A 25,052-nucleotide genomic window follows, 5' to 3' on the forward strand; every position below is an offset into this window, starting at 1 on the left:
AAACCTCTGGGAATTCTGGGCCAGTAATCCTCCATCCAGAGGGATAAATGGAACCAATCCAGTGTCACGGGTCAGTTTGTTATATCCCAGCTAAGGAGCAGAGGTCGGTGCCTTCCAGACTGCAGTCTTGGAGGACATAGGCTGTACCGGTCAAAAGCCGGTTTCCACGATGTTTTGTTTTCAGTCTCTAGTGGGTTGGGGGAGAGAGGCAGACGCTGCAGAGCGCTGATAGCTGAAGTGCTTCCATATGAGGATGAAGGGAAGGGCAGGGACAGGGAAGAGAAATCAGAGCTTGATTACTGTTGGTGTGTGCCATGGCCACAATCTCTCTCTCTCTCTCTGATATATCACTGCTGCCTGCTAACAGCTGCAACCGAGGCCCTGTCCGACAATGCACTTCTCAGTAGATTCAGATGAGCATGCTTCCCCTCTGGAGGAGCCTAGCAGAAGGCTCATGGGCCGTGACTATTCAGCTGTGCGCTACCCCAAATACAGGGCAGCCGTTAAAAGCCACATGGTAACCTACTGTGGAGCTCAGAGAAAAATATATGGCAGGCACTGGGGCAAAGAGGTGAAAAAAAAAAAAGCATTGTTCCTAATGTCCCGTGGCAGCATCTCGTGCAAGATACCATCTCCAGGCCTGCCTGGCTCTGGCCTCTGCAGGGAACCAAGTGCATGGAGCATTTATATGGTCAGGCCCATCCTGCATATCTGAACTGCCAGTGTGCCGTTTTGTTTCTAACATGCTGTGTAACTGCTAGCCTTGCAGAAAAAACCTGGCAAAGTTTGTGAGAATAAAACAACCCGCCCAGTGCTTTTAACATAGGAGAGAGAAACTCAGAGGTCTTTAGTCAACTTCCATTGAAGCCAGTTGGGCAAAAATCCTGAGAGATGCTGACCTGCATCCCTTACTGTTGTTGAAGACACCAGGCACATCTCGGGAAGGGGGTGGAGGGGATTTGCCTGAGTCAGCACTTCAAGATTTGTCCCCATGTATTTTAAGAAAGGAAGCAGCAGAACAGAGTCCTTATGATTTAAGAGTGCGAGCCACTCCTTTGTGGTATCAGGATCAGCAGAGGCCTTGAAAGGGTGGTGGCAGAATCTAGCAAACAACGGGATCAAACACAGAAAGACAGCACCAGTCTCGCTTATTGTTCTGACAGACCCAGCCACCTGTTTAATTAAAGCCGCCAGTCCTCATTGCTTCCTGAAGCCGAGCCTGAAAGCCTCTTAGTGATGACCTACTTGACTGCCCCCAGAACCTTATTTAATACTCATGGCGAGCAATGGCTCCAAGCTCAGTTTGGAAAGTTTTGCAAGTCAGCCATTAAGGGCTTAGATTTCTGTGAAACATCACTGCGTTGGCTTTGGCACTATGAATGATTCCCCTCCCCTCCTGACACGGCAAAGGAACTTTTAACCTGTTAACTTTAATTAAAGCTGCTGCACTTAAGGGTATATAAATAGAGATCACTCGCTGACAGCGTGCTGGGGTCGGGGGGGAGTTACTGTTTCATGGAAAACTGAAGTAGTGATTTTTGTTGATGGGTAAAACAAAACAGTCATTCAGAAACCTGTAGTGCAGAACTGTTGCCACAACCCCAGGTCTCTCTTTCTTTTACACACACAAACACAACATTCAACCCAATTTTGTTTGGAGGGTAGGGTGGGGTGGGAAATGTCCAATTCCTTTCACATCACATATCCCCAGCCGTTCACTGACAACGTTGTTTTAACGTCGCTGAGAGGAAATGGCGTGAATGTTTCCAGAATAAATTTGAAATGTTTCAAGAAAAGAAAAAAGAAAATGAGGAAATCAATGAATGGAACCCCTCCCCCCAACTGTCTAAAACCCCAGTAATTAAATTACAGAAACTGCTTCCAGCCTCAGGGAGGGGAGTAAAAAACCAGGAGAGAGCCGTGGTAATTTATCTTTTCAGATGGCAAAGTAAAGAGGAGGTGGGGAAGTGCAGCTCGTGGATAAATAAAAGTTCATGTTTAATGTTTTCGTAAGTACAGGGCTGTTTCTTCAGTTTCCAATCTAAGGTTACAGGAGATATGGGGGCTGCAAATCTTTGAAAGTATCCAAAAACCTTTTTCCTAATTATTTTTTGCACAAATCACTGTCCAAATCCCCTTTCCAAAAAAGTGTACTGTAGTTCCACCCATAATTGACCTGTGCTGGGTTGTTTCATGAGTGCTATCAAGCATGCCTCCAGCAGCTACAGGCAGGAAGCACCTTGGCACACTGCTCTATTCAAGGGCAGAGTAGAGGAAGGGCAGAACCATTTTTCATTGACAAAGAAAAACAGACCAGCCCACAGTTTTGGATCAGGCTGTGAGGGGGAGGCCAGTTCACCTGCTTTGCTTTCAGATTTGACCCCAAATGTGACATGGAAACCAGACTTTAACCTATAGGGGCAGCCAGTTAGGCTTATATATTCATCAAGGGCAGAGACCAGTGCAAGCTGCCTAATATAACCCTAAATAAAGCCCCGGTGAATTGATCTTAGGCGATGCAGCTTCCTTGTTTGGCTCACCCCAAACTCTTGTTGACTTCAGTGAGAGTTTGAGCAAGGAATGCAGGATTGATCTGGAGTCTTGGTAAAAGTCCTGGTGCAGCCAAGGTCTGTGTAACCGGACAGAAATTTCAGGAATCACAAGACCAAACAATGCTAAAAAGTTCAAGTATTTTTGAGTTTTTAATGGCAGTTGTTTATTCAGTCCCTGCAGTCTTCTGATGTAGTCAGAGCAATGTAATCAGCTGCCAAATTGCTACAAGTGGGGGTGAGCATCCCATGTGGGGATGCTGCGGTGTGGAAACAGGTTTGGCTCTCAAAAAATTAAGGGTACTCACCACCAAATAAAGCATGGTATAGAGCGAGAAGGAGGCGTGACCAGAGAAGAAGGATTTCCTGTAAAACAGAGAACATGTCTGAACCAGCCATTGAAATATTAGATTGAACCTGCCTATGAATAATCTTACAACAGGGGAATTAAGAGATGTAAGGTACACCCTTATTTTTTCAGTATGGGCTACCTGGCATCGTGGATGGGGAAGCAACTTCTCTGGGGCTGCTGCTCCCCCCATACCCAGCAGGGTAGAGAGTGAGTGGATGAGCAGGGTATGTATTGAGCATTGGCTCCACCCCCATCCTGACACTCCAGCCAATGCAGCTGAGCATGGCGACATGACAAGAAGACCAGTAGCAAATTATTTCCTCTATGCATCAATAGGTGGAGAATCATGGGATTGCAGTTCCCTTCCTGGACTGCTTTTGGGGCAGCACGGCTATGAACTGTTATATACTCAGCAGACTGATAACTTACAAACTAGCCCCAAATATCTGGGAATTTCTAGAGAAATAAAGGTAAACACCAATCCAGGTACATTAAGTATAACTTGTAAAGTTCACACACCCCCTCCGCCCCCAAAATCAAAATTAAATATCCAATGAACACGACACAAAAAAGACTTTGAAAAAGAGTTCCTGGCACTGTTTGCTGTCTTTACACAAAGGAAGGGCTGCTTTGCCGTGTAGATCAAAACCACTTAACTGTGATGTCAGCTCTTATGGTAAATTCCCACATTGAGCAAGCATTCATAAAACAATGGTGTGGGAGTTAATAGAAGGAAGGAGAGGAATTATTCAGCAGAGTTCAATAACTCCTTAGGGAAATTGCCAGTCAATAGTAGTAGCTCCATGACAGTCTTTCCAGAGAAGGAAGTTTTCAAATGATCCATTGCTGGCAGAAGGGACCTGAGGAGTATTTTGTGGGACACCATTTTGGCAGAAACAACAGTTTTCCCTCCTATATTGTCAAGGAAATGCCTCTCACCTGGCTTCCTGGACTCTGCTGTCATTTCCCCTACAGGTGTAGTTTTGAATGTAGCCTTTAGAGCAGTCGATTACTGAAAAGTCTGGATTACAAACGTCCAGGAAATGAGGTCGCAAGCGTCCGACGGACACTTTGGCAATGTCTGTGAAGGACTGGCTGATGGCACAGCCAAAGGCAAAACAGCCCACTTGTTTGTAGAGAGCCGCCACATATGGGTTCTGGATGAAGGACCGAGACTTCTCCTTTAAGTAGTGAATCCGGTAGAACTCCCCTGTTATGATCTGAGGGAGGAATTAAAAAAAATATATAAATAAAAAACACATTTTGCATTAAGAGGTCATATGAGGTAAATGTGCAACCACACAAGATAATAAGATCTCAGAATAAATGAGCATTTGTTAAGAAATAAACTACAGGGTCCTGCATTCAAGTCTTTCAGAGCCCCATTAATTACTGTAGGCTTAAGGCCAGATGCATATTAACACTTCTTAGTGAGAGAATTTTTGTTTCAGACAGAAGGCGAGCATGTTTCTGAACGATACATATTTATCCGCAAATCCTGTCTTAGAAGCAGACTCAAGTTAAATAAATATTGATGGAATTCCAAGAACAACTTGCCCATCTGAAAGCTATTAGATGCCATAATATCTCAGACTCACGATTCTACCTCAGAATGCAACACGGGGTTAAAAATAAAATGCTTTTGTTTATTGGCTGGAGCACCCCTAAAATGGCACTTACCAGTCTCTCTCTTTCCCCCCTCTGTTAGCCTGCAGATAACAGTGACATGCCCAGAGACATGAAGAAACTGGCCTAACCTCTTTTTTTTGTAGATTCTAGCTATCCCATATTACTGTGTCAACAAAAGCAGTCAGCCAGACCTAAAAAGATTTGGTATCACCATATCAGCAATTGGACACTTGCTTCATGGACGTCGTAAGATACACAGTGCAGTTGTGGCCCAAATCAACAGCAAATGATTCCAAAAGGCAAATATTTCCAAAGAAGCACTCACTTGGCCTGAATCAGTCAGCTGAGCAAGAGAGAGAGAGAGCCCTAGGAATGCCACTGTTCTTAATATAACAAAACCGCAGTGGATTACAGCATTTTCACCTTTTTGCTGTGTTGTCACTATGTTGTTGATGCATAAAGCAGGTAGCCCACCCACAACAGGAAGGTAAATAAAAAACCAGTATATCAGTACACTCCTTTTCAGAAATCTACAGTCATTTTGTTTTCTTCACGCATGGATGAAGCTGAACTTGAGATCCCTTAAGTTCCAGAAAAACCTTTGTAACCGGATGATGTTCATGCAATCATAGATATCAGAGACAAAAAATACCTGCTAGGTGTTCTGTTCTTCTCCATCCTAGTGCAAATTGTTCCCTAATTATATTTTGTATAATTTACAATGCTTTGCTTTTTCTTGTTCTGAATAGCTCAAGTAATGGGGCTTCCACCATGTCAAGTGGGAGAGCGTTCCGCCACCTGCAGGATCTCACCATTTGGAATTCTCTTCTCCGACACATCCTAAATGTCCCATTTTTCTTTATACTTTCCAGAAATCGAGACCAACATTTTTTTTTTCAACGTAAGGAAAAATTCTAAGACCAAGCTAGTCATTGGATCAAAATCTACTCTTGCATATGTTGGTGTAAAGCCGTAATAACTGCATTGACTTCAAATGCTCCAGCTCCCCCAGATTTATACCAGTGTAACTGAGATCAGAATTCAACCAAAAGCTAATCAGAGAGACAAAAGAATCAAGGTTCCTTGAGGAGCAAGGTTACTATATTAAATTCCATATAGAAAAAAAAATCTAGCATTTCAGAGGTGGGCTGTTGTTTTTTTATTATTTTTCATAGCTTTAAAAAAATGAACACAAAGAATCAGATTCTTAGATCCTCAAAGTATTTAGAATCTGGCCCAAAATTTGCAATGGCCAGACCCAATTTAAATCATACAAAGCTTCTATAAACACAGGACTTTCCTGGGAATTCCAATGATCCTTGTAGTTATTAAGCAGCAAATTATGTATTTCTTGTGCCATGAAGGGGGGGAGTGTTGTGGATTTCACAATGTTGTCATAAATCATAGTTATGAACCTGAGGACCTGGCTTCTTGTAATCCTAACTCTTAAAAGGCAATTTAATGAAAATCAGGCCATGAAATGAAGTCTAAATGTCTCACCTCTCCAAAAGAGGCAAAAGCTTAAATTGTTCTGTCACGTTACACACCTAGTTTTTGAGCTCCAGATTTACAGCTTTAGGATTTTATTCATTACTTTCAATGTTTTTATACCTGAGTAATAAAATGAGGTGTTTTTTTTTCTCCCTCACTCCCCTTTCTGTTCCAGTCAGCAGCATTGTGATATGTAAATTTAACTGTCAGGAAAAATGCCTTCATGCTAATCCCTTTCTGAAACAGCTAGCAATATTCTTCACAGCATGGCAGCCAGCCAGCTCCATGCAGAAGAGAATTCTCCCCTACCTACCTTTTTAAAAACTTGGCACAACTTTTGGAAACTAATAAACTGGAAAAGTATTGCAATTAGACTAAGAGGAGATGAAACTGTATCATGGTTTGAACTCTGAGTACCAGGGCTTGAAAAACAAAGGTTGACCTAAAGTAACTGAAATAATATCTATGCAGGCTTTATCAAAGGGAAGTAAAAAAAAAACCCAAATGCTGCAAGCAGGCACTTATACTTCCATACTTCTTGGAGAAAGACATCGGGGCCATTGACCTGCCATGAAGGGTTTACAAACCACAGTCACATTTTACAAAAGAATATTAGTATCGAGCTCCCTATGGGCTTGACTGAGGTTGTCTGGTCTTGCAGCTGACCTGTTCCAGAGTCATTTGTAATCCCTTGAGAATCCAAATGTTCTGCAGATGATGGTTCATCTAGATTTTGGACTATCTTCAAATGCAGGCTGCGAGCCAGGAAGTATATTTGCATGAGGACCAAAAAAGAATGCCTGAACATTTCTCCTGTGGCAGAACACAGTTCATTTGTGTCATGGAAAGGACATTCATGCTTTCTAATTGTCGTTTGGAGGCAGTTCTTCTCCCTGCCGCTGTCGTTTCAATTTTCTCAGTGTTTGCTCATTTATCTGCAAATGAGTGGTTTAGGAATCTCCTGTGGGTTTTGTGGGCACTCAGGAATCTATTTCCACTACACACAAAGCCCTGGTCTACACGTAAAATTTAGATTGACCTAGCTGTAGTTAAGCCAACCTAACCACTGGGTAGCTACCGCCGCTTAGGGAGCTGGGTTACCTACACTGAGAGAAAAAGCTCTTCCATCAATTTAGGAAGTGTCTATACTACGGCTCTACAGTGGCATAGCTGCAGCTGTGCCATTCATAGTGTCAACATACTCAAAGAAATGGCCTGTGGATTTTGCCACTCTCAAAGTGAAGGTGTCCAGTCTACAACTGCACCGCAGAGGAATACCTCACCCCAACTGCATACTGCAACTTTCTTTGATAGCTGGGTGCATATAGTCATGCAGGGAAGAGGTGCCTGCATCTTATAAGGCTTAGAACTGCAGAGGGAAAATAAATTGAATTAAGGAGGATACTTGACACCACAGGATGTACCATTATTCTCAGAGTTCACAAATGGATCCCCTTAAAGCTTAGACATGTGACCATTTTAAACAGGGACCAACAAAGTCTAGGGATTAATATTTTTTCTCACTGCTGGTGGTCTTGGTAATTGCACAGATGTAGCAGATTGTAAATTGGAGACTTCAGTCTCCCGCTAACACACTGCTGGGTAGTCATGACCCCTCCCTATTTTAGTTAAAATCATGGCTGAACGTTAATGAAAAGCTAAAATAGGGCGAAGTTGTTTTTTGGCAGCGCTCTCCCTGATAAAGAGGGACTTAGAAAACTAATTCAGCACAGATGTGCACAAACTGAAATTTCATCCTGAACAAACAAGTCAAAGGTATTAATCTCCTTTTCTGACTTGTGTCTCCAGCAAATAATTTGCATGTGGTATATAGAGAATTTCCCAGTGTGAATTGCTGGAAATATTTAACATAGTCACTAGTAAGAAACAAATATCAAACTTTTCTCTCTAGTATCTTCTACAATCTTTCTGATCCAGTGTAAGTTTTATATGCAATTATCATCAATTATCCAGTTGCCCCAGTAATTACACTTTCAGGGTCTTTCTAAACAGTTTTGTCTCCAAGGTATTGTTTTTCTGTGTCTTGCCAAATGGGAGCACTTAACATTGCAATATAAAGTATCTGACTATCCACATTTGTATTCTTATAAATTAGCTGATCTAGAAAGCTTGTTGGTTTTTTCCTCAAGCTGTCAAGATCTGACAGTACATGGAGTTGGGTACAAACAACAGTATTAGCCATAAGGGGGCTCAGAAAATGGAATAAAGAACCTTTTACCTCTAGGGTATGGCTTCAAATCCAAGCCTAGCTGGAAGTGATTGCCAGTTGTTACCACCTGTTCAGTGGCCTATGTGAAATAGGTTTGTGGCCTCACTCAAGATCAGAGGGTGCAATTCATCGCTGTGCAGAAAACCACCACAAAGCTTGTGCACCACAGACGGCCCTCTTTGAGGACATCAATGATGCGTAAGCCTTGTGCTGTCCTCCGCACAGATTGAATTTCAGTCCTAGTGAGCAATTGCCCCTCCCTTGTTAGCATTCAGAACAGCAAGGCCAAGAACTGAATGGACATGAATCATTCTCTCCCTGATACAGGGAGTCCCTCCCCAACTAGCTTTTAATGCTTACTGGCTGGTCAGTGTGGAGAATCTTGTATTATCACAGCTCATGCCAAGCCTCGTCTATGGATAAAAAGAGGCCTTCAGTCTCCATGAGGGTCAAATATTTTCCACAAGTAAAAGCACAGAGATTAGGGTGTCTATTACAGGAGTGGGTGGATGAGGTTCAGTGGCCTGCCATGTGCAGGAGGTCAGACTAGATCAGCGGTTCTCAAACTTCATTGCACCGTGACCCCCTTCTGACAACAAACATTACTACACAACCCCAGGAGGGGGGAACCGAAGACCGAGCCTGCCCAACGCCCGCCATCCTGGGGGGAGGGGGGAAGTGAAGTGGGGCAAAGCTGAAGGCCAAGGGCTTCTGCCCTGGGTGGGAGCATGTAACCGTAGCCCTGGGTGGTAGGGCTTGGGCTTCAGTCCTGGGCGGTGGGGCTTGGGCTTCAGACTTGCGAGACCCAGGGCCAACACCAGCCTTGGTGACTCCACTAAAATGGGGTTGCGACCCCAATACAGTTTGAGAACCCCTGGACTAGATGATCATGATGGTCTCTTCTGACCTTAAAGTCTATGAGCATTTAGTAGCGGTCTGAGAGCAAAAATCTTAGGGGCAATTACTATCTCAAGGGTCTCATGCATGTGTAATGCCAAGGGCAGTCTTTGTCTCCAAGTCAGTAAATAATAAATGCATATCCTACTATGTCCTGAGAGAAGCAGAAGTCTTCACCTCTAAAGTTTACTTAGCAAGAGCTCTGGCATTATTCAAGACACATAAAACACAACCCGGACCTTTCGCTCTGGCCTAAAGATTCTGCCGGTGCGAGTATTTAAAGCTGGGAGTTGGAAACGTTAAATTTTTTTTGTTTTATTTATTGTCCTAAATTGCCCCTACCTGCAGTCATGTCTTTGAAAAGCAAACATTTCAAATGAAAGGAGAGATATTGGTGCTTTGTGGATTTGGAAGGACTTCGTATTATGTTACAAAAATTCTGGTATCTGGGTTACATCTGAAAAAGAGGTTAGCATGACTTGAATTTTCCATATATTCTGCCATAGCATGAAATCTGTTTCTTAAATCACTTGTTAGCCATTTGTATCACTCAGCAACAAATAACTGAGCTTTTGTATTTTCCTTACCAATTTACTTTTGTTGTGAGTGAAGTGAAACCTACATAAAAAACATCCATTTCTTTCAGGGAAACTTTTTTTCTTTTTAATTGACCTGCCATTTCATGTTAGAAACTTGATGGATTAAATACTCAGTTGATTATGTTTCCAATTGCACTTCCAACTCTTGTATTTGCCACTGGCTCACTACTGATCAGAAGCAGATTCTGCATGGAGCCGACATGACGGTATGTCAGGCAGTAATGTGAAAATGAGATGTTTTTTTCATTTTATTTTATGGCTTTTCCATACTTGGGGGTATGGAATTTTACCTGCAGGGTAAAAATTTCTCCTTGTTTATAGATTTTTTTTTCCACTTTCACTTTTGGAATGAGAGACAGAGAATTATTGGGACTGTTTGCCCATGGCTCTATGAATAAACTGGCTGGCAAACGATGCTGCGATCAATGAAAGCTGAAACCTGGCTTCGTTTCAATTCTGCTTGGGGGAGGGGGGAAACTAACAGATAATTATCTTGGAAATGGAAAAAAACAAGCCAAAGGATGACTTTGAAAAGAAATCAGCCATCTGTTTGGTAGACACAACACAATGAGTCATATACTACCCTCAACCTATACATACGTGACTTCCATTGACGGGAGAGAGAGTTCCACTGGGGATTGCTTCCTATCTTTGCACAGACTATAATGTAGTTTTAATCACTGCTGAAAGGCTCAGACAGTAATACTGAAATAGGTTTGAAATATTTCCCTGAGGGAAAAATTAATAGGACAAAATTCATCCCAGTGCGCAGGTTCAGCACAGGACCCCTCTGTACAGCTTAAGCCTTGAGCTGGTACACTAGGCAAGCTAAGCTCTCTCCCTATGGCCCTGCAAAGGCTAGTGGGTAAGGCAGTGACTGGGCCAAATCAGAGGGAGGGTTCACAGGATCCATCTTCATCTGAAAGGGGCATAAAGAGGCTGTGACTGCTACTGTATCCCACAGGCTTGCATAGCAGCTACTGAGGGCCCGTGCATCAGTGCCTCGTGTTGCTCCCATTGGGAAGTGGGTTTCACATAAACAACTCTCTCCCTGCCAGTTCTTCCCCACAGCCCCCAACAACCTCCTGCGCCCAACAAACCCACCCACCCACCCCACATGCACTTCATCCATTCAATGACCAACAGCTCTGGCTTTATTCGGGTGAAGTGAATTCTACCCAGAGTGCATGAACCGTCTAATCAAACAGACAATATCATGATTCTGATTAATTTACAGCTGTAGCTTCTGATGGAGTAAAAGGAAAGGAAAACTCATGTGCACAATTTACTATTTGAACCACCAGGGTCAGTAAGAACGAACAGTATAAAGCTTAGGCGTGCTAAAGATATTGGACATTACAGTGCTTGTAGGACAAAGAATGAAAACTGGGGGAAATAGGAGCTTAAAGTCATTTCTGTCCCTTAACCCAGTGGTTCTCAACCAGGGGTCCGAGGCCTCCTGGGGGGCCGCCAAGCAGGGCCGGCATTAGACTTGCTGGGACCCAGGATAGAAAGCCAAAGCCCAACTGCATGAGGCTGAAGCCCAGGGCCCTGAGCCCAACCACCTGGGGCTGAAGCTAAAGGCTGAGCAATGTACCTATGCGGGAGCCCCTGTGGTGTGGGGACCCAGGCAATTGCCCTGTTTGCTACAACACCTGCCCTGGCTTTTATATGCAGAAAACCAGTTGTTGTGGCACTGGTGGGCTGTGGAGTTTTTATAACATGGGGGGAGGGAGGAGTGGCTTAGAAAGAAAAAGGTTGAGAATCCCTGCCTTAACCTACCTACTCACAATACAGTTGCTTTAGCTGACAGAACTAAGTAAAGGACTGTTATGAAAGTGATCCTTAAGGAAAAAACTACATTATGCTCGAAGCGGGATAAAGGGAAACTTCAGTACTTCTCATACAGAAATGCTGGGGTTGGGGGGAATGGAAATGGTATCTTGATCAAATGTTTAAACAAAAATTAAGGGCCAGAACCTTGCATGTGAACGAGCTATGCTCGGTGCTAGACCTGTGGGGACAGGGAGGAAGGTGGTTCAAAACCACCTTTGCACTCTCCCAGTCGTGGGGAACTTGGGTCTGGCACCCATCATACATTAGAGCAGACTGCAGGCTGCTTTAACTTATCCTGGCCACTAACACCTGCCTGCAGCCATTCTGAGGCTGGGGAATGTCAGAGTGCAAATTCTGTCCACGTCCCTCGCCATCAGGATGGGATGGGGTGGAGCAGGTGGTGCAGAGCTGAGTAAGTGTCACCAATGAATGCCCCACATCAAAGGAATCCCCAGATATTCTTTTGCACTGCAGGAGTGGAGCCAAGGGACTGGAACAGAGGCAAAGATCTGCCACCTCTAAAGGTGTTATTTTGTTTTTAAATAACAAACTGCACTTCATTTCAGCTTTTCATGATGGCATTACAGACACCGGTCAAATTTTTGTAGAGCATTGTGACTTGAGTGTAATGAGGCTTCCTGTTACATGTTTAGCCCAAAGTGTTTTTAGTAAATAGCTGACAAATGTACTAGGGTAAGAAGCCTCAACTCCGCTGACTCTTCCAGGGCTGGATTTGGCCCATTTGCTGAAACTTAAAGCAAATATGTTCACACACAACATAATCCCTCCACACAGTAGTGGGAAATTGGATAGGGGAAAAAAAAAATCAAAAGTAATCAGAAAGGCGACACAAGTAAGATCACAGCAGCAGAACTGCCCTTTAATAGATGTCTAGCTTATTATTTATTAAAGCTTAATACTGCCTCCAAAACTTTTCCATGCAGCAGTTGGCTGCAAACGCACAACCTCTTTTTAAAAACTGCATGAAATGTGGAATATGTAAATACCACAGCAATCACTCAAATGTGGACACAACATGCCAAATCCTTATTGGCACTAAATCCTTTAGCTTGTAAGGAGCATGCTTCCTGAAACGTGAACTCTAGCTTATATTGTAAAGTTTGCAAGACTTGCCCAAACGGTTTGACTTGTTTACTTGCTTCAGAAGTAATCTTACTCTTCCTGCTGTAAGTTTTCATTTGCATATGGCTGCAGATTGTTGTGTGTTTTGTGGAAGATGATTAACAGCACTGGAAATTTATGCCTCCTATACACAGTAAAGGCACATCCATAGGATGATGCTTCCCTATGCTGATAATCTGATATGGAAAGGGCTTCTTGCATTGGGACAGTAGGCCAATCTCATCAGTCCCCATCCATTTCCATTAAAGGGCTGGTCTACACTGGGGGGGGGGAGGAGGGGATCGATCTAAGATACGCAACTTCAGCTACAAGAATAGCATAGCTGAAGTCAACGTATCTTAGATCGATTTACCTCGGGTCCTCACGGCGCGGGATCAATGGCCGCGGCTCCCCTGTCAACTCCGCTTCCACCTCTCGCTCTGGTGGAGTTCCAGAGTTGACGGGGAGCACGTTTGGGGATCGATTTATCGCGTCTAGACGAGACATGATAAATTGATCCCCGATAGATCGATTACTACCCGCCGATCCAGCAGGTACTGAAGACGTACCCTAAGAGTCAACATGGTTTCAATAAGTGCTGGAGCAGAACTTAGGCCTTTTAGTTTCTCTGCTTCTGTCTGCATACAGGTCTGTGCTCATTAGTATAGTGGTATTTGAAATGGGGAGATCTTCTGCCACAAACGAAGCAAATCAACCCCCAGCTACTCACCAAATTATTAATGGGTTAATTCACCAGGGACACCAGACTGTCTTTGGATGCTAATGAGTTTCAGTCACTAACCTGGACTGATTTTGAACAACTGACCCAGAGGTGAAAGGCTTCATATCCTATTACCAACACCATCTTGTCCTTGTTGCTGTTGCAGTAGATTTTTTTTAACTTGTTCAAAGCACAGTCCTAACTCCCAATCCTTAGAAAATCTCTGCTCAGTAATTAATTTATAACAGTCTCTTTGTGTTGATTGGCACGCTGTGTGGGAGCGTCAATAGGGCCCTGTCAGCATTACCTGCTTAGGAGACGACACAAACATACAGTCCTGTCAGAGAGGGGCAGAAGAGTGTGACCGATTCTACTTACAGCAAGGATGGCAATGAGAATCCCTGCAGCACACAGCACAGCGTCGTTAATCGTCTCGCCCGTTTTCAAAGGGTACTTGATACTCTCGTCGTTGCAGTAAAACCCCCTTTGGTATGGCTGGATTGTGCTGGTTTCAATGATCAGAAAGGGCAGACCAGCTGGGGGAGAGAAAAGACAAACAACAGAGAACAACACAAAAGAAAAAAATCAGTAATGTGGACAAATACAAACAAAAAGCAACAAAGCCCTCCTCAAGAACGCCATAAAACACAATGCACCACAACTCTCATGATACTTTTCTTTTTTTCCTAATCCGTTTCCAAAGTGCACAGTGTTGGGAACTGTTTTATTAAGTTTCTCCTAGGGAAAAAGTACCTATTCTGCTATGGTTATCAGATGTACATGCTGCATGGTCCCAGTGAAGCCTTGCGCACTACAAATATTAACGTACAGGAATGAATGCCAGCAGCATCACTGCAAGAAGTCATGGAAAAGAATATGACACTATTCCCCACAGAGCGCCTGGCGCTGTGACCAGAGCACCAAAATGTCTCTCTGACATGACATGATGGAAGCTGAGTTGGGCAGGGCTATAGAAGGAGTTACTGAATAAACAAACTCTAATTAGCAAATATCAGGTCATGCTTTTCCTGCCATATTGACCAGCCAAGCCCCATCTACACTGGGTTCAATACAGTTTTTAAAAACAAAACGAAACTGCATTTCCATGGTTAATATATCTCTGTGTCTTAAAGGGGTTCCAACACAGTTTGCCTGGCCAATGTGGACAAAGGATTGGCAATGTTTGGCACGCGACCTGCCAGGGTAAGCCCCCAGGAGGGCCGGGCCAGGCCGGGCTAACATCATTAGCGCAATCTTTCTTTGAACACTTTTTGAATGCTAGTCAAACACAGCATCTATCCAACCATCCACAATAGCTGGTGAAACCACATCAGATCCTACTGGCTGCAACCATGAGAAATACCTTTTTAAAACACTGTTTTAAAGACCTTAATTGCCACACTGTAGCTGGAACTTCAAACCAGATGTACACTATATGGTCACAGACCAATAGAAACTGGTTCTAATACAAGCTAATAAAACTTAGAATTATTATTAATAATAACAATAATAATATTATTTCAGAGGAATGTAGCATTGTCTAGAACAGGGATCGGCAATGTTTGGCACGCGGCCCACCAGGGTAAGCCCCCTGGCAGGGCAGGCCGGTTTGTTTACTTGCCGCGTCCGCAGGTTCGGCCAATCGCGGCTCCCATTGGCCGCGGTTCGCCACTCCAGGCCAATGGGGGCTGCGGGAAGCGGCGTGGGCCGTGGGATGTGCTGGCCACAGCTTCCCGCAGCGCCCATTGGCCAGTGGGAGCCGCGATCGGCTGAACCTGCGGACGCGGCAAGTAAACAAACTGGCCCAGCCCTCCAGGGGGCTTACCCTGGTGGGTCGCATGCCAAACATTGCCAATTCCTGGTCTAGAAGTTAGAGTAGAGGATTGGAAATCTTTCATAGTTCTGTTGCTGATCTTGGATGAGTATGGGCAGGCCACTTAACACATCTATGTGCCTCAGTTTCACCAAGTGTTTTGCTGTTGACTTCAATAACAGCAGGATCAGTACAATTGATCCAAAAGCTCTTTGTAACCTTTTCAAAGTGATTTACAACTACACATATAGGAAAATCTTCTTCCATCTCTGAAATAATAGCCCCATTGAGGTGAAACAAAAAACCATTGAACAATGCAGCAACACTACTTAACAGTTTCGGACATGACGCAAACAGCAACAAAAAACAATGTTTGACTGAAACTACAGGGGATAGCATTTAGGTAAGCAAAATGTAATTATCCAAGTTCGCATTTGGCTAAAACACCAGGACTGCTCACCCTACTGTTGCAAAAAGTGTCATGGAATATTTATTGACCACTAACTGGGTTAAATGTCTGAGTTCTGGTTTACACTCCTCCAACTTTAAAATTATCAGATTTTTTCCTCTTAAATTAAGAAATGTTGCTTCCTGGTTTTCTCTTGATTTGCCTCGAGCAAAAAGTTTTACTGCTGTCATAAACAGCTACTCTGTAATTAGTGAAGGATTTTGTCCAGAAAGGTAAAATCAAAGGCTCATTTTAAAAATGGTTTCAATTTGTGTATGAACAAGTTAAAGTGCTTACATTTTGTAATCCGTTTTGGAGTTCTTTCATTCCGTTTTAACAGATTTTTCTAATCCATAGTTCTTACTTTTTGCTGATTGCCTTAAATAAACGATTCACAATGTGAAACGTATAAATGTACTCTGAAAAAGGTCTCTCATTCACACACACACACGCGCGCGCGCACACACACGCAGCTGAATTCTGTTCTCAGTTTCTCAAATACAGCCGAGACCATAATTTGGCACAGTGTTCTGGGTTATTGTGTATGTGATTTTCTATAAGAATATAAGGAGCTGGTAATATTAAGCACACAGAGATCCAGGCTGCCTGCAATGGGCTGTCTGTTTTCCAACACACTAATGAAATAGTGAATAAATGTCTCAGAACTATTCCTCTTGTCAGCTCATCTCAGGCTTTGCAAATAAAATTGGACATCTCATGTGGATCCAGCTCATCTTCATTCCACTGTCTAAGAGTTTTGAAACCTAGCCAGTTTGGCTCTGAAAGGTATCTCTTAAGCCGGCAATATGATATTAATAGCCTTCTTTAAAGATCCAGAGTAGCCCGATGAAAAATTGCACCAGAAAAGCTAACGCTGTTTGGTGCGATCCAGTTTCACCACCACTTGAAACAGCAGCATAACCGTTGAACTTGGGGAGTAGACATACCACAGTTACATGGCTTATTGTTATTTCTCCAGTTCCTCTTTTTAATAGCTTTCACATGACAGGTCTGTAAAACACATGTTCCCACAGACAATGAAACACATCTGAAAGAAAGAAAGAAAGAAAGAAAGAAAGAAAGAAAGAAAGAAAGAAAGAAAGAAAGAACAATACTGTTCCTGTGTACTATATGAACCCAGGAATAATAAAGATTTGTTTTCCCTTCATTCATTGAACAGCATGAGGTTGTAGTATTTCGGTGTGTTCAATCATACGTTGGATTGCCACAGCTATAATAAGAGCATAAGTGGCATACATTGTGTCTATTTTCCTAAAATGCACATAGACATAGTTTAGAAAAAGCCAATGGTTTTGTTTTCTCTCCTATAAACTTGTGGTTTAGTGGGATATTGCCAATAGAGTCTTGACATTTTTCCAGCAAAACAGTAACCTCAGATTCCCTTTTTTTCTTTTTCCTTTTTTTTCTTTTTTACAAGAGAAACATAAACATACCCTCACTAGCTCAACGGATATTGCTTAGAAGATATAATATACCCTAGACTGTGGGCTAGAGGCTGTTCTTTCAAAGGTTATTATCCAAGTGACAGAAGGCACCACTCTTGTAATAAAGAATGTGCTGCCAGATACCCTGCTAAAGATGGCCCTTTTTTGAAAAGATTATCTCTCTGAGCACAGATTGTCTAAGTGACTGTCACCACTCTCACTTTCAGGCACTTCACATGCTTTCTGGCAATTGTTTAGCACTGAGACTGCAACATAGGGAAGCCTGTACTAGTACCAGAAGCTATCTGGAGAATGGATTTTACAGAAGATGCTATGGATGAAAAAGAACACAATAAAGGAACAAAAGGAAAGGTCCCTTCCGGGTTCCTTACAGAGATGTTCCTGATTCTGCTTTCATTTACACTGGAATATTCATCAGAGAGTTAAAGACTTCCAGATTAGAGAGGTGGCAATTGTCTATCAGAAAGAGAAGGCAAGTGTCATGGAGGGTGACAAACAATGGAGTTAAATCAATGAAGTTACAGCAAGAGAGCAAAGTTTGGCCCCATCACTTTTCCTGTATTAGTGCCATAAGGAAAATAAAAAGACAAGTCCAATTTTCCACTGTGGCATCTTAATAAGACATCCACATTTTTCATTTTGGATGCTCATATTGACACTTTCCCATAAACGTACACACTGTGCCCTTATGCACTGATTTGTGTGTCCAAATTCAAGATTTGGACAACATTTTAAGGCACCCACCTTTTAAAAGCTACCATCCTTCATGATCCCTTGACATCACTAGAAGACAATGGCAGAAGCCCTCAGAGTGTTTAGAAACTAATGACAGTCAAAGAGGCAGTCCTTAGAAAGCAGGGGAGAGGTGGTAAGTCCATACCAAGGCGATTGGTTGATCCATATAATAGGCAATAGATTGTACCATCCTAAAATGATATCTGGTAGCTATTTATCCTGGTGCTTCTGTCCTTGGCTCATGTTCATCTATGCCAGCGATCCCCAAAGTGTGGGGCGCCCCCTCCTACCTCAGAGGGCCATGGAAGAACAAACAGGGAGGTATTGCATGGCCAGGGCAGGGCAGGGCCATGCCAGCCACCACAGTGGCTGGGAGGGAGCGCCATCCAGCCTCTCCCCACTCCAGTCCCGCTCCCAGCCACATAACTGACTCCCGGCCCTGCGCCTGGCACTGTCCTCAGCTTTGGCGTGGCTCAGCTCAGCTCCCGGCCCCGCACCAACCCCCCAGTCTCTCACGCTGGCCGCGGCTTTGTTCCCGGGCCGGGGCTGAGGCTGGGGGGCAAAGCCAGGAGCAGAGCTGCACTTGGCCACCGGCCCAGCTGCCAGCCCCAACCGCAGCCCAGCTCCCGCCCCCACCTCCAGCCTCGGCCCCTGGCCGCAGCACCACTCCCAGCCTGAGACCACCACCACCCCAGCTGCAGCTCCAGCATCGGCCCCCTTACCCCGGCCGCGAGGGAGCGGGGCAGATGGGGTAAGGGAGGGTGAGACCTATGCTTTCAGTTCCATGGGAAAGGTCTGCTGATCTATGCTTTCAGTTCCACAGGAAAGGATGGCATGAATAAACCTGTCCTCTAATACCGCTGCAGCGCTAAGGGATCACATCCTCTTTAGTACTGACAGTTCCCTTCTGGACACCTAGATAATGGCAGGCAGACTTTACTGTAATGCTTCAAGAAAGTACCATTTCACTACTATCCAAGGGCAAGTCTACACTACCGGTTAAGTCGATCTGTTAAGTCACTCAAGAGTATGAAAAAGCCTCTCCCCAACCCCCAAGTGATGCAAGCTTTGCACTGTCCACACCGGCACTATAGCAGCAGGAGAAGCTCTCCCACCGACATAGCTTACGCTTCTCGCCGAGATGGAGTAATTATACCGACGGGAGAGCAGCCTCCCATTGGCACAGTGCATCTTCACTAGACGCGCTACAGCGACGCTGTGCAGATGTAGCACTGTAGTGTAGACTGGCCCTGAGGCATTCACATACAGATTTACCCTCACCAGACCCCTGTGAGGTAAGGAAGTGCTATTATCCCCATTTTACCTATAGGGAAACTGAGGCATGGAGCAATTAAGGAATTTGCCCAAGGTCACACAGGGAGTTTTGGCAAAGCTGGGAAATGAATCCAGTTTTTTTTGGATTCCTAGTCCTGTCTCTTAACTGCAGGACCATCTTTCTACCCTGTGGTCATATAAAGAGTTTCTGGTGTAATAACAACAATGAAATTCCAACCACACACCCTGAACTAGATATGCTCTGCTCCCCAACAGGGCTCTGCTCCAAACCAGGAACATAATAGAAATCTCTTGAGTCCTGATCCCGGACCATTAAAACCAATGGGAGTTTAGCCGTTGACTTCATTTGAAGCTGGATCGAGCCTCTGCTAAATGCAGCGTGAAGCAGGTGTGGATATTAATGAATTCAGTTAGGCACTGCAGGACTCCGTGGTGCTGTGCAGTGAAAAATTATGTTGCTTTTGTTGGGAGGAAGTCAAAGCGACTTTCTAACCCCTCGCTGCTGGTGTCCTACACTAAGATATTTCAGTAAAGGATTTAAATGTATTTGCCTTTATATTTAATAAAGCACATTATCCTGGAGGCCAATCAGGTTTTGAAATCTAGCACTGAGGAGAGACATCTCTTCCCCTGTTTATTAATGCCTTTTCCCAACAATCAATTCATTTTCAATACCTCCTGGGAATGCTAACAACCTATAGAAAAACAAAACAAAAACTTGCACTCACTGACCAGCTTCCAACATGCATAAAATCAAAGGCTGAAGAAAGGATTCTGTGTTGGGTTCAGTGCTTTGAAACTTGGAGTCTTTGAAAAGCTACCACTTGTGCAGATTTAAAAAAAACAGGATAAGCTTTCATTGGCCACCCATTGATAAAGTCATGTGGGAGGTGTTACTGGGGTGACCCAGCCATGAAGCTCTGATCTTCCCAGCCAAAGCTTCACCTTTGCACTAAATTAAACACAGTCTTTTTTTTTTTTGAAGGGTTTTTTTTTTTTTTTAAATCCTTGGAAGAATCTTTACTCTTTGCTCTCCCTAGACATCACAAGTCATCAAGAATTATATTTCCCATCATAGGCATCTCAGCTAAATGTCAGGAATTACTACTTGAGCTTTTGCGACAAGTATTCTGCCCTGTATTTGCTTTAGAGTCTATGATGCTCAGACCCCATGGAGGTTTTTAAAGTTTCACTGCATTCGGGTGCTAGCCTAATAGTTGAAAAAGATCTTTGAATAATATGGTGGGGCGGTGTGGTGTATCTGATTCCTCACTCAGGACACAGAGTATAAATATTTGGGTTTCATGTAAGTGACAGGGGTTCCTTTTAGAGTAATTAATGGCTGGGCTTGGGAATGTATAAAACTTATTTGGTTTACAATATTTCTTCAGATTTTGAAGGCTGGATAAAATCCAGATTAGACTAAGGTGGGCCCCTATTGAGACTTTCCCCAGCTCTTAAAGAAGAATTGCCATTTCAGACAAGGAAAGCACTAGCCCTGGCTGCTGGTGCTAATGTCTGAGTATGGCTCATTTAAAAAACAAATATTTATAAGAAGACTTGAGCATTAAGGTGCCTCCCCCATGTCAAGCACAGGGAATCCTACCATGCCAGCCTTCCCAAGGGGCTTCAGCTGCAATGAAACCAGCGGGATTTTTATCAACTGTAAAAAACATTTTAGGGGCCTGAGCCAATCCCTACTGAAGTCAATAGAAAGGATCCCGTTGACTTCAGTGGGTGTTGGATTGGGCCCTAAGGCTGGGATTTCGAAAGCATTCTGAGGCAGTTAGATGCCCAACTCCCAAGGAATCTGGGTGCCTAACTCCTTTAGACTCCTATGGAAATCTCAGCCTAAATTACTAATATTTGTGTCTTATTGAAAGTAAATGAAATCACTTTAGCTCCATATTTTAATGGCTGCTTCTTTTAATTGTTATTCCTTTGGTTTCCAGCAGTCTAGTAGACCTCTCTCTGCCCTTGTCTACATGGAAATTGATCTGATTTCGTTAACAAGTGGCGAAATTTTACCATCCACATTTTAAATACAACTCCCCATTCAAATCAATTAGCAGTTCCACTTCTCTTATGGGAAAGTCCTACAGAAATGAATAGGGATAAAAATGACTCTAAAAACCCACTCAATTTAATGTGGGTCATAAACCTGCTTTAGAATCCTACAAATCCTATAGGAAGTCACTCACTATTCAATTTGATTGTTTAACTCTATGGAAAAAGTCATATGATACCAGATGTTGATTTTAACCAAAATATACAGGCTTTAGTTTATTTTCTACTCACAACAGGTTTTGCTACACAATTCACTAACCTTTGTTTCTGTCTGTGTTAGTCTGGTCTGGTGTCCCTCCTGCTTACAAAAGGGGTGGCATTTCATTACTATTAATTGCGTTTAAGCCAATAGGCAGAGACATAATTTAACTTAAGCATGGACAGACTGCCAAGTCCATCATCTGCTACAGAGCCTAGAGGTGTGCTAATGGGAAAGCAGAGCACACTGTGATCAAGACATGAATCTTGCTGTCTAATTATTAGTGATGAGCTCGTTATTCACATCTTCTGAGCAGCGTTAATCTCTCTCTGTTTTCCCACATGATACTTGCAGTGAGCTTCACATAACCTGGAAGGAAAGAATATTTAATTCCTGCATGTACATCCCTGTAATGTTTATGGCCCCAATGAGATGCGCTACTAATGACCCTTATGCACATGTGTATTCCTTCTGAAGTGAATGAGACTGTGATTTGGGGTAGAGCAGTGATTTTCAACCTATGAACCGCGGACCCCTGGGGGTCCACGGACTATGTCTAAGATTTCCAAAGGGGTCTGCACCTCCACTCGAAATATTTTAGGGGCCCACACATGAAAACAGGTCGAAAACCACTGATGTAGAGAATCCCATTGGAGTGCTGAGGCCTAAGACAGGAATTTATTAGTGGTACTTGAGCTTGAGGTTCCATCCATTCACTTCACAATTTTTTGTGATACATGAACCAATAATTTGGGAACTGCTGGCCCAAGGTAAACTATGTCGCCACCTACTGGTCATATGCATTTATCAGGAAAGCAGCAATGAACAATTTCAGGATTTTGAGGTACATCTGTGAGTATAACACGGTTAAAAGGTCAGATCCTGACAGTGATTATCTGTGTGGGCTTTCTGGGCTGGTTATATAGAAAAGATCTTGGCAGCAAACACATTTAAAACAAATAGCAAATCATCCTCAGACACTGACGGGTTGGACAGATCATCATCAAACTCTTTCTGATTCAAAGTCTAAGCAGAAAAAGCTTCACTCTACTATTGGGATCTTACGGTGCCAGATCCTGTTCCAAATTATATGAATGGGAGTTTTGCCCTTGATTTTAGTGGGAGCAAGACTGGGCCTCTAAAAATGTCTGTTATCTATTTACTGAGGTAAACAACACATACAAAGAAAGAAAGAAAATGACACAAGAAGAAAATATCAAGCAGCAAACTCAGCTGTTCCTCCTGGGAGTTCTACTTACAGTTCTATATTTAAAAAGGCGTATATATTAAAGTACACATTTATTTTTGAAATGGATAAAAATGCACTAATAAGAATTAAAAGTCCTTGTCCAAGACACACTACCCAGGTGTATATAAAATTCTGTGTTCATGTGCTAAAACAAAGGCCAGACGGGCAGGACAGCCAGTGCTGGACAGGGTGAATACAAAAGTTATTATAAATGCCAAACCAGAGCCATCTGTAGCCCAACAAGAATGGGAACAAAGACATCATTTCAGATGGTCTAAAGCAAGAAATAAAATGTGATATGCAGTAAAAACCCAAAGTGTCAAGATCTTACAAGACACCTCTATAAATCTGAAAGTTTGGAAGAAATAGGCAGATATGACATGGCTGACCTTGGATGTCCCAGCTAGAATGGGAAATGGTTTTAGAATGGGTTTGCAATGTCTCCAATACTCATGGCAAATACACCATGTGAAAAATATACTGAGGAGATTATTATGTTTTCAGTTATAAATGTAGTGAATGTAGCTTACTATATTGGTCAATGGAATTTTGGAATGAGTTTTGCTTCATCATGACTTCTTCATGTTTGTGTATAAATTGCTCTACTATGACTTGTCATTCCAATGGAAGGGCCTGAGACCACATAAGACCTGTGGATTCGAATCCCATGATTAAGTTCATAATTTGGGGGGCAGAGGCGGTGGGGGTGGGAAAGAAGGAATTCCACAAAGCCCAAATTATATTCTTTCAAGGAAACCTGGGAGCTCGTCTTTAAACTGGTTTAAGAGTAAATGGAATCTATTCTCTCCTTGAGACACACTACTCCCATTGACACAAATAGGAATCATGAACAAACCCAAGTACTCAGAGACTTTTTATTGTAATTATGGGACCAGATCCTGCTATTGAGGTCAATTGGAGTTGGGTGCAAGGAGAGGTGGCAGGATTAGGTCTATTCCATCAATTGTTACATATGCTGACATTTAATGGGATTATTCCTGTGAATAGGGACTGATGGAGCTTGCCCTTAATATATATGCAAATAACACCCAGTGGCCTCAATATCTTAGCACACTGCCCTCAAACAGCATAAGCTATAACCCCTGGCTACTTTTCATACAACATTCATTATAACATCCCTGCAATTTTGTGAGTCCACATTTTGACATTCACAAAACGTCATAGACATTGAAAAAAAAATGAAAGGGTGAATGCAGAAGCTTTTGGAAATGAAAGTGAAGCCAGCGCATCTTGTCCATGTGCGGCCTTTTTTAAAATTAAATTTTCAGTTTCATCTGTTTTACTCCCAAGCTTTGTTTGCTCTCCCCCTGAGATGCCCGGAATTACGCATATTTTTGGAGCAACTTTCCCTTTCCAGCCTGCTCAGGATACGACAAGCCCCGGGCTTGTAGCACTGAAGATTGCAGCGAGGAGCTTTCTGACGCAGCTCTGTCAATGTACCTATTGTAAAGGCAGAAGCCTTCTTCAGATTTGAAGCAGCGGCCACCTGCACAAATAATGGAGGGATATAACTCTGTAACTGAATACAAGTACTGAAAGCTTAAAAAGTCGGTAGTCCAAAAAAATCCTTTTGACCTTCTACTTAAAAGTTCACTAATCACTTTTTATTTATAATTTATTTCCTCTTGCTATATTTGCCTTAGATAATACACTTTTTTTGGAAGTTCCCCAGGAATAAATGGTATTGCTCAACTCCCATGATTAAGTGGAAGTGAAACTTCCCCCCCCCCCAGATAATCAAGGGTTGGTACATTTTCCAGAGACCTGTCCAAGAAGCAATATGCAGCACACAACAAAGAGAAAAGGGCAGGTGTTTAAGGGACCAGTCAAAAGCCCATTGACAGCTACAGGAGTTTGACCTTAATGAACTTTTGATCAGACCCTAACAAGCTTTGTCTACACACTGAAGATGTACCAGTTTAACTTTGCTGTTGTAGTTAAAGCAGTACACACACACACACACACAGTTATTGTGTGTGTAGTCCAGGCCTAAATAAACACTTTCTTATCAAAAGGCCAGCACTGAGGTCGTTACTCAGTCCTTTTTGAGGTCCATAGGAGCTTTCCTGAGTAAGGACTGATGAACCAAGTTGCCCACAGAGATTATGGACCCTTTTCTGAATGCTCTGCCCCCAATCTTTGCCCATTCTGTTCTCATACCAACTCATGTTCTCCTTCAGGCGAGGAGCTTGCCTGGATGCTGCAAACCAGATCCCCATAACAACCATAGTGCCTTGAGGATATGGACCACTGTGAAATGAATAACAGGGAGAGTAGAACTAAATCAGATGCCCCCTTAGAGCCATTTTAACTAGGAATGAAATTTAAACCT

General features: G+C 43.1%; 1 protein-coding gene across 1 annotated transcript in view; it reads right to left on the reverse strand.

Moving 5' to 3' along the window:
- The window catches only part of PLPP3 (phospholipid phosphatase 3), a 68,250-nt gene that overhangs the window by 18,036 nt on the left and 25,162 nt on the right, over positions 1-25,052 (reverse strand). Inside the window, exons 2-4 of the mRNA XM_005284771.5 lie at positions 13,805-13,962; positions 3,841-4,121; positions 2,858-2,915 (exon numbers count right to left, since the gene is read on the reverse strand). Of these exons, the coding sequence (XP_005284828.2) occupies positions 2,858-2,915; positions 3,841-4,121; positions 13,805-13,962 (497 nt within the window). The remainder of the gene's footprint in view (positions 1-2,857; positions 2,916-3,840; positions 4,122-13,804; positions 13,963-25,052) is intronic.

Source organism: Chrysemys picta, chromosome 8 (genome assembly GCF_011386835.1).
Source record: "Chrysemys picta bellii isolate R12L10 chromosome 8, ASM1138683v2, whole genome shotgun sequence".
Taxonomy (NCBI): Eukaryota; Metazoa; Chordata; order Testudines; family Emydidae; genus Chrysemys; species Chrysemys picta.